At 45.9% G+C, this 10,640-nt stretch overlaps 2 protein-coding genes across 3 annotated transcripts in view; both read right to left on the bottom strand.

Moving 5' to 3' along the window:
- Window positions 1–3,127, bottom strand: part of smad9 (SMAD family member 9) — an 11,289-nt gene extending 8,162 nt beyond the window's left edge. The window contains exons 1-2 of one of the 2 annotated variants that reach the window (XM_060057528.1): window positions 2,881–3,127; window positions 1–516 (exon numbers count right to left, since the gene is read on the bottom strand). The exon at window positions 1–516 is cut by the window's left edge and continues 39 nt beyond it. In XM_060057528.1, coding sequence (XP_059913511.1) covers window positions 1–157 — 157 coding nt within the window. In that variant the 5' untranslated portion in view covers window positions 158–516; window positions 2,881–3,127. Of the gene's footprint in view, window positions 517–2,670; window positions 2,858–2,880 lie in introns of those variants that run through there. The other variant, XM_060057529.1, reaches the window with a different exon arrangement.
- Window positions 3,128–4,681: 1,554 nt separating this feature from the next.
- On the bottom strand, window positions 4,682–10,508 carry alg5 (ALG5 dolichyl-phosphate beta-glucosyltransferase). Its single transcript, XM_060057526.1, has 10 exons — window positions 10,168–10,508; window positions 9,859–10,027; window positions 9,241–9,287; window positions 8,987–9,055; window positions 8,516–8,608; window positions 8,076–8,189; window positions 7,538–7,597; window positions 6,700–6,851; window positions 6,077–6,162; window positions 4,682–5,237 (listed from the first exon to the last, which is right to left on the bottom strand). Exons 1-10 carry the CDS (start codon window positions 10,231–10,233, stop codon window positions 5,122–5,124), a joined length of 972 nt encoding a protein of 323 aa, XP_059913509.1. The 5' UTR covers window positions 10,234–10,508; the 3' UTR covers window positions 4,682–5,121.
- Window positions 10,509–10,640: the final 132 nt, after the last annotated feature.

Raw genomic sequence — 10,640 nt, 5'->3', positions numbered from 1 at the left:
CCATGGCGCCCTTCTTCTTCTTGAGCTTCTTGACCAGCGAGTCCACCGCCTTCTCCGCCCACTTCTCCTCCTCGTCGCCCTGCTTCCAGCCCAGCAGCCGCTTCACCGCCGGGCTGGTGAAGGAGAACAGCGAGGTGATGGCGGTGGTGGTCATCATCGCCGCTTCTTCTTCCCGTCGGTGCCGGTGGCGTGGACGGGATGGAGAGGCTACGGGGGGAAGCGGTGGCCTGTTGTCGTAGCGACGCAGACAGAGGACGAGGTCACCTGACGAGCGTGTGCAAACACTGCTTCCACGGAAAGCGAGCGAGGGAGCGAGCGGAGAGAGGGTTGGACACGGGCCAACACCGAAGAATCTCTGTCCCTTTCTTCCTCTTGATCTGGTTGTCGTCCCCGCGGTGCGTTGGCACACAGAGAGATGTGGCCGCTCTGGCTGAGAGCGTGTCCCAATCTGGGGAGGGGGGGCGGGGGGGGAGTGGGCCCTCACGCAGCCAGCGGTACAGCTCGGGTTTCAATCATCTGGGAGAGGGAGAGGGAGAGAGAGAGAGAGGGAGAGAGACAGAGAGAGAGAGAGAGAGAGAGAGAGAGAGGGAGAGAGACAGAGAGAGAGAGAGGGAGAGAGAGAGAGAGGGAGAGAGACAGAGAGAGAGAGAGGGAGAGAGGAGAGGGGAGAGAGGGAGAGAGAGAGGGAGAGGGAGAGGAGAGAGAGAGAGAGAGAGAGAGAGGGAGAAGGACAGAGAGAGGGAGAGGGACAGAGAGAGAGAGAGAGAGGGAGAGAGAGAGGGAGAGGGACAGAGAGAGGAGAGAGAGAGAGAGAGAGAGAGAGAGAGAGACAGACAGACAGACAGACAGACAGACAGACAGACAGAGAGGAGGAGAGAAAGCGAGAGACAGAGAGAGAGAGAGAGAGAGGAGGAAGAGGAGAGAGAGAGAGAGAATGAGACAGAGAGAGAGAGAGAGAGGACAGAGAGAGGCGAGTGAAAGAGCAAAAGAGAATGCAGTATTAACTGCTAATTTAAACCAAACCGCAAAGTTACAGCTGTGTAGTCAAAGGTTAAGTACAAAAGAAGATACGGCCTTAGTCGTTTGGGGAACTAAGGCAAGAAAAGGGGGGGGTGGGGGATGGGGCACACTATGATTTCCATATTTTTTATTCAAGCCGAAATTGACAATATCCTCACTGGAATAGAAAACACAAACGAGTGAACTGGTTTATCCCTTAACAAGGAGGGCTAGGTTAACTTTAATGATGCTCTGAATCCAATGGAACCGAATGTCATTACCGGCCTGGTTAACTAGTTAATCTAAATATTTCACTAATATAAAGACTATTTGAGAGCAGTTGCACGTTGTTTAAATTTGATATATATTTGCTTTAAAATGCAAAATGTTTCGGTTTGCGCTGGACGGGGGATAATCCCATTTAGACAATGTTTTTAAAATGAGGCGTGTCCTTTCTATGACTTCTTCTTCAATGATCTCGGTTCCTTACGCCCAGGAGCCTCGCTGTCTGGCCAAGCACACATCACAGGACAGGAGAGGGAGAGGGAGAGGGAGAGGGAGAGGGAGAGGGAGAGGGAGAGGGAGAGGGAGAGGGAGAGGGAGAGAGAGAGAGAGAGAGAGAGAGAGAGAGAGAGAGAGAGAGAGACGGAAAGGGATATTTCGTGCTTCTTGTGTTTCACTGATTGCGAAGGCCTATGATTGTAGCCGCGTTGCATTTCGATCATCCACAGGAGACGCCGGAAAACAGTTTGCTCTAGTCCGACAAACTGAGTGATTTAACTGCTATTAAACTGTTCCGCACGTAAGAAAACCGAGTTCAGAATGACAAGCGTCCACGCGGCGCAGGGTAAAAGGAAAAAGCCGGAGCGCACACAGAACACTATAGATCTCCCATAATCTCCCAACAATAGCCGTGAGTGAGCACAGAGCCGCGCTGAGCCAGACAGCTGGGTCCAGAGCGACTGCTCATTCCATTGCAGCGGCATCAGTCCACGGCTCCCCTTATGACTCCGGCGTCACTAGGTCTACCCGGCCAGATAGGCTAATTACCTAATGCTTTATCACCAAACCCCCCCCCCCCCTCCACACGCACGCACACACACACACACACACACACACACACACACACACACACACACACACACACACACACACACACACACACACACACACACACACACACAATTCGTCTTTCTCTCACACTCACACATACACAGACACGCAATGGCACGCAGGCGCACACACACGCACACAGGGCGCGCACACATAGGGCACACACACACACACCACACACACACACACACACACACACACACACACACACACACACACACACACACACACACACACACACACACACACACACACAGGGCACACACACACACACACACACACACACACACACACACACACACACACACTAAAAGTAAACACACCAGCTTCCTTCCCTAGGCTGCCCTATCGCGCAGACTTTTCTTTTCCATTATTATCTGATCTCACGTCCCACGCACCTTGACAAGCCAAATAAGTTGAATTAATGGCATCAACAAAGTTGAGCCATTTGACCTTTTATGCAATACTAATTTAGACAGCTCAGAATGTGTATTGGATGGGGAGATCAATGTCAATGATTTTTTTTTTAAAGGATTAAAATAATGTAGGCTATATTACCTAATTTAGGGTTGGCTGAGTCGATTTATAGCAGCATCTCAAGTCGAGCAAACTTGGCCATCCGCGCAAGTAATCAGTCAATGACAGCAGCATGCAATAACATTCCTCCAAAATCCAAGCAGAAAAAAATAACCCGCAACAAAAAAAGAAAAACATCGCAATGATGGATCATTAAATTGGACATCTTGCAAATAATCCCAAAGTCCTTACCTCTGCCGTGACAAGTGCATCGGTGCCGGTCGCGTACGGTGCGGAGGTGGTAGAGACTATACGGTAAGTTCTTGCTCAGGACAGGCAGAGCAGGGGAAGAAGGTGTGTGCGTGTAGTAGAGCGTGTTTGTGAGGCTTCACGAGCCGGAGAGAGCGAGCGCCACCACGTCGGCGTCAGCCTGGCTGGAACCGCAGCGCCTGCGTGCTGGATCCTTCCGCGAGCCCCTGGCTGGAACTCTCCCAGGATCTGAGGGCTTCGCGGGCTCGAGCCGTCTGGCGGACTGGGCTCGCTTATGGTCACGTCACGTGTGTGTGATTCATAACAAAGTATCAATATTCAATGTATTCGAAAGGTAGTCTTGTGACCACGTGTTGTATCTCAATCGTATATAATTAGATACAGGATAAGAATGAGTCATTATTTAATGCACTAGATCTCACAAAATCTCACAACTATAAGTGCTTAATCTTGTTGTATATTCTTGCATAAATGCATTTTTTTTTAACCTTTTAAAAAAAAAAATGAATGCAGTGATTGTTTTTGTCTTTGTTTTGTTCTGGTTTTAGTTTGGTCTGTGCATTGTGCATTGTGCTGCGTTTTAGATTGTAATTTATTGAACAATATTTCTTTCATTAAAAAAAATAATGTTTATGTGAAGCACTTGGTATCTGTGTGTTCTAAAAAGTGATATAGGCTATGTAGCCTATTTATAAATAAAGCTTAAGGCTACTTATTAATGATTCTCTTTTTTTCCTTTTTTAAATCTAGTAGGCTATTATATTAAACATAACATAGCCTGTTACACGAACACGTTTTCGATTGCCAAACCCTCATCATCTGCTAGTCTAGTGCATGTAACTAACGTAACATAAAACACGGTGGCGTTGTCTGTTACTTATCGGTTCCATATTGCGGTGCAACCGGACGTACTTTTCATTGCGGATGGATACTATCCTCATTGTGAGCGCCGTGACTGGTCCAGTTAATGACGCAAGCCTGGCTGGCGACAGCCAGTCTAGAAGTTTGACATTTTCACAGTTTACAGCAACTGCCGTGGAACGTAACAATAATTCCAACATGAACTACAACAACTTCCAGCTATGCATTCCCGCCACGTGTTCACGCTCAGGTAGATCACCTTTAAGCCAATCATTTGACTAAGGGATGTAACTGTTCCACACATAGGTAGCCCTGGTGAATGTATTTACATGCTTATACGGCGAGCGAGGGGAAACGTGTAATATTTATTAACGTGAAATGTATGCACGCATTTCTCATCGTACTTCTTTGAAGTTCGCCTCGTTAACTCCGGAATGCGTAGAAATCATTAACAGGTTCTGCTCGAGGAAGATTCCCCGCCTCTGAGCTGTCCGTCTCGTGCGGATGGCCAGACACAAACAGGATGGGGTTCGACGGCGCGCGCCGAGACATCCAGTCGTGCGCGTGCAAGCCTTTTTTTTTTTCCCCCTCTCCTTTTTCCAAACGTCAACATAGAAACGAAATACATGCTATAACTACCGCAAAATCACTGCGAAATATGTCAGCTATGCCTCTTTTCATCGTCGCAGCCACATCGTCCGTTTTCCCCCGAACAGGTTGCGCAACCACGGGCTGGTAGGGCTCTTCATGTTGCCCTTGGGGCCTAATGGGTTTCAGAAAGCAGGCAGAGAGCTGGGGTTAAAATACATGAAGAGATATTAACATCAGTCGATATGAAACTACCCCCCCCCCCTCTAGTTTATAGTCAATTCAACACAATGTATACAAATACAATTATTGGAAAGAAGAAAAAAATACTATAAACGAAATAGGTTTCTTTATTTGGGTTCAAGTGCTTTTGTCCGACCACTCACTGCCTCAGTATCCCCAGTAAACCTTTTCACTACAAAGAGAATGTTCATCTCATATGCCAAATTTTTTTTTTAATTGAAAGACAATCAACAGATTCATTATTTACAGCAGCGGCCCCGTTTTACAAATTATTCAGGCAATAAAACATAACTGACCCAGTAAGACGGTCAGAGACATAGAGGCAACACCAGTGTGCACGTAACCGTGGCCACCGCAAGCCATCTCCATGGGAACGATCAGGCCAGAGTGGAACTCTAGATCGCGTCGTTCACGAGGACAACATCCAGAACACACAGAGGGGAACAAAAGCGTTGGCAAATCCCACCCAAATCGCGAGTTCTGATTGGCCTATCTAAGGCGGCCGCTGGATGCGAGGGCTCGTCTGATTGGCTAGTCCGTCTTTCGGGGAGAGTCCAGCCTCCAGACTCCTGTGAGGTAACGCAGTCGGATGAACACCAGGTCGCGTCCCATCTGCAGCCAACTCCACACTGGTACCAGCTTGGAGCCTGGACACACACACACACACACACACACACACACACACACACACACACACACACACACACACACACACACACACACACACACACACACACACACACACACACAGTTAGTCATTAAAAGGGACCATTACATTGGTGATGATTCAGCGACATTACCTGAGATCTCCCTTGTCCTTAATAAAAGGGATGGAACCAGTGTCCTTTGTGCATAGAAAATCAATCTCCCACAACCTTACTATTCACCTTGTTAGCCAGGCTGTTCTTATTTTTCTGGACATCGAATCACTGTAGCTAGAGGTATTTGGCATCTAGCTACCAGCTAGCTATCTAGCTGGCATCTAAGGCATGCTCAAGCAGAAAATACCTTCTCTCTTCCCTCACATTTTCAGGAGAAATGGCTGTCAAAGCCGACGGCTACTACAGCACTGGGCTGTACACACACCACCACACAACACTTCATTATAAACCCAGAATCTCTACTAATGGTAATGAGTCTCACAACCCCTACCACCACACACAAACCCCACACGAGTTCCAGCCCAAGTCATCGTCCCTGGTATGATAACTGGGAAATTAGACCCTTACACATTGCCCGTTATACATCCTTCAGTAGCCACCATTAGTTAGTTAGTTAGCCTCTTTAATGTCCCCAAGGGGATAATTGTTTTCACAGAGTCAAGTTGGTTTCAGGGCAGCATACATTTAAAAAAGGCAAAACAGACAAATTAACAGATAACAAATAAACCCACTTCCCACATATACAACAGATAACCGATAAACCCTCTTCCCACATATACCACAGGAAAACATCTTAAAACATATAGACAGTAAGCATTACGTACCTTCTATCTCGGTCCAGTTCACCGCCACCTCCCCGATGGGGATCTTAAAGCACTGAGCGATGTACAAGAGCTCCACGTCAAAAGCCCTGTGGCGGAACAACAACAACAACAACGATGGAGTCCAGCGTCAGCTAACCCACCAATGAGCTGCTTCATGGTCGACACGTGAGGAGAGGGGAGAGAGAGGAGGTGAAATTAGGAGAGGTGCGAGGAGGGGAGTGGAGAGGAGGTGAGATGAGGAGGTGAAATGAGGAGGAGGTGAAATGAGAGGAGGAGAGAGGAGGTGAAATGAGAGGAGGAGAGGAGGTGAATTGAGAGTGGAGATGAAATGAGGAGGTGAAATGAGAGGAGAGAGGAGGTGAAATGAGAAGAGAGGACGTGAAATGAGGAGAGTGGAGGTGAAATGAGAGGAGGAGAGAGGAGGTGAAATGAGAGGAGGAGAGAGGAGGTAAAAGGAGGAGAGTTGAGAGGTGAAATGCGGAGAGGAGGAGAGAGGAGGCGAAATAAGGAGAGTGGAGGTGAGAGGAGAGTGGAAGGGGAGAGCAGAGGAGAGGTCAGAGGAGGTGAGTGGCTGAGAGAAGGGGTGAGGAGATAGGAGGTGAGAGGAGGTGAGTGAAGCCTACCAGCGCTCCACGTGGAGCAGGGAGAAGGTTTTGAGGGCGGCCTCTCGCGTGAAGAGCTTGAAGCCACACTGCGTGTCTTTGATTCCTCGGACACAGAAGAACCAGACCAGGAAGTGGAAGCCGTACATCAGGAAGGTACGAAACATGGACCGCTGAGGAGAGAGTGGAAGGCATTAGTAGTAGATCTACGAGTGGAAGACATTAGTAGTAGATAGGGAAATTGACAAAAACAGCGGTAAGTACATATACACATGTATGTGTATTTTTGTACTGGTATTTTTTTTTTTCACAATATAGCAAAAGCATCATTTTACAAATGTAACTTTTTTTATTTATTTTTTATCCCCAAAAACAAACAGACAAACATAAATCAATAATCAATAATAATCAAAGATCCTTATTCTTTTTCAGTCAAACCGAAATAGAGGCCTGACAAAGGGTTGGTGGAAGGCGGCCTTCGACAAAGGTCTGTCTGTACTGGTATTTTTAAGATCAGAATAGGGGGGGGGGGAATGGCCCCAGTCTGTTTACTGATAAAACTTGATGGACTCGTTTCCACTCAAGCGTCTGTAAACACAACCGGCCATAAAACCCACCTTGTGTAAAAAAAACTGTCTACATTGGCTGTGACAAATGTTGGCAAGAAGTGCTATCACCAGGTAAGATAATTTTATAGAGAATTCCAACGTTTGAGAGAAGAACACAGCAATGTTTGTTCAATAGTACAGGACTTAGCGTTTTGGCAGGCTCACACAGAGACTAGTGGGACATAGTAGGTGTGTTTTGGGGGGGGGGGGGGGAGGAGACAAGACGGTACAGCATCAGGTACAACCCTCACCTCAGCCACAGAGTCCTGCTCCAGATGGGCTCGAGAACCACAGGTGATGGCCATGTTGTCCTGAAAGGAAGCACAACCCGCTTAGCATAAAACCGGCATGACTAGCTAGGACCAGGAACCGTAAACACTCTCAATCAACAAGACTCAAGGGAATATATCAACTTATGGTCTTACTTCATCGACAGAATGTTGGGAGAGTGGCCATGGCCTACTGTCTTTACTGCTTGCTCACTTCTTTTTCATCTTTCATCCCAAATTTCCTTTTATTGTTTTTATTATTATTATTGAAATCGTATTTATTTATTTTTCATATCGATTTAACAACTTTGTTGAGCTGCTCAAATAACAGAATTTCTCTTTGTGGGGGGCAAGACCTGGGGGTGGGTGAGTGGGGGTTGAAACTTGTATGTCGTCTTAGTTGTGTATATGTGTAACTGTAACTAATTTGATGAATTATAAAATACAATTAAATAACGATCACAAAAAAACAAACAAAATCAAGGGAATAAAACAATGAGGGATCAAACAATACACCCACTGGTTTGGGGCTGATGGCTTCGAGAGCCGCCTCTACTTTCTCATAGTCCGCAAACTTGGTGGCCCCGTCTGCGTCCGCCATGAGGATCAGGCGGCCCCTGCAGCTCATGGCTCCCTGGAAGCGCAGTACAGACAAGGAAAGTTAATTAAAAACATGGAAAATAAAGCAAAAGAAACATCGATGGCTTCAAGCGGTCCTCTAGCTCCACTGGTAGGGTTAGGGCTAGGATGACGGGTTTGATTCCCACTCGGGCAACCAAAGCATTGATGAATGTTTTTAAACCCCCATAAAATTGAAGTGTTATGGGGGTAAAAAAAAGTAATATATATAAATTATTAATGTATATTTTTAGTTATATAAATATTCTTATTTTACTAAGTAATAAATATAATTGTTTTTTGGATTGTAGCTTGTAAAAGGTTGTCGGTTGGGGTTCGTACCATTCGGACTGCTCCTCCTTTGCCCCTGTTTTTCACCAGGGTCAGAACACGCACTTTGTCCGCACCAAACTTGTTTGTGTACTGGAATGCAACCTGAAAACGGAAAAGACAGCTTTGTTTCAAATAGAGCCATGTTTCAAATCCACTCTCTCGTTACATCACGTGAAGGTCTCGGATCAAAATACATCTACCAATAAAAGGTGCTGAAATGACAATTTTCACATGACAATTCACATGAATTTGAAGACACTTTTAAATATCAAGTACAATACATACACCTTGGATATTCATAAACGGCATCAGAATGAACTCATAACACATTGCTGTTCTGACAGCCATACTTGACATTTATGGCAAAAATATAGCACAACTTCTTACACTGCAGTAAGGAGGAGGCAACAGTGAAAGCCTGAAGAAAGATGTCCACCTTGCTGGACATTAAAGATTTACTATATTCTAAAGGGGTTCTACCTCTGAGGTCCTGTCGGAGCTGCCATCATCCACCACCAGGACCTCATAGGTGAAGGAAGGCTGTCGTTTCTGTCGAGGGAAAGCAAACAAGGAAGTGTTTTTGATTGCATGCTGCCCCCTGCTGGACATTAAGGGTAACGGAGGATGAAGAAGAAGAATAGACGGGGGCACATCACAGAAGTAAATAAAAGAGCAAGGCTAGAAAAGTACTGAGATGGTTATGTTAGGTTTAATTTCAGTTCATGATCACTGACCCGTCTTTTCTCCAGGTAATCCATGGCTTCTTCCAGCATCGATGGCACTGAAACGACACACACACACACACACACACACACACACACACACACACACACACACACACACACACACACACACACACACACACACACACACACACACACACACACACACAGTTCCTTTTGTTTACTACAGGTGTAAAATTACATATTGTCCCACAATTCAACAGCCTTAGGACGGAAACACATCCAACTGTTTTTTCTTTTGTCAAGTCTTCTTTCTGGATTGGTAATTTCACCATCATCCAACAGAGATAAGGAAAGCCTAACCGAAGGTAAACATACACCTATTTGGAAATAAATTTAGGAACTGAAATCAGTTATTGCTAATGCTGCTTTTATACGGTTTTTCACAGCTACATGTTAGTGCAATGTTAAGTAAAGGACTTCTTTGTGACCAATAGTCTACACAGTAGAAGTAGTGGCTTTGACTGCTTTGTGTTTCATGGACATGGACTACTGGCTAGACACCAGTTTAACTCTAAAACGTAGACCAAGCGAGTTAGATCGACCCGATACAAAACAAAAAACAGATTGAAGCGATGGTAACATGATGGTCATGAGAGGAGGACTCACTTCGGAGCTCCTCATTGTACGCCGGGACGATGACTGACAGCTCCTTGGAGGCCGGGTCGTGGATGCTGGGAAGGAGCTCTTTCCAACCCGGGGCCGTGGGGAAGCTTTTCTCCTTCTCGTGTCGAGTCAGATCCACGACGGTGGCCGTGACGTGGGCTAGCACCAACACCTTGAAAACGGAGGAATCATGTCATATTATGAATGGCTTAGGGTCATGCATACACTGGAAATGGCAATACTGGCAATGGCAATAATAAACAAATGGTTCTACTAACAGATCATGGAATGTGCATGCATTGTTGTACTTACTAATATGACCGCAATCGCTGCCAGTGCAACAAGGCATTGAAGTAAATCATAAAGAAAATCCATCATCCATGCCCCAGAAAGCCCTGACAGATGAGCAGGTAAAGTGACAGGGTAATGTTGGGTTCAACACTCAACGTTGTGATCCGGTTTGTCGATGACAGGTCTTCGCTTCAGCGCAGGATTGGGGGAATGTTTGAAAGTAAAATTACATCATTATATCATCTTTCAGAAGAGCATTTTCAGGAAAAGGATCAACACCACTTCCAATCAAAACCGAACACAACTTGTAAGGCGGAAGCGTAGCACGTCTTCTGGACCACGTCATCAGTGAGTGGCCGACGGACTGCTATGAGTTTGCGTTTCAAGTTTACTGACATCTAGTGGTTGGGAATAGCGTTATTCGCTTCATTGTTGTTCACCTAAGTTTTTTGGTGTTTATTTTAAATTTAAACAATTCTATCGTCATACATGGT

This window comes from Gadus macrocephalus, chromosome 7 (assembly GCF_031168955.1).
Source record: "Gadus macrocephalus chromosome 7, ASM3116895v1".
Taxonomy (NCBI): Eukaryota; Metazoa; Chordata; class Actinopteri; order Gadiformes; family Gadidae; genus Gadus; species Gadus macrocephalus.
The sequence above is the reverse complement of the archived record's forward strand: the minus strand, read 5'-3'. Positions and strand labels throughout refer to the sequence as shown.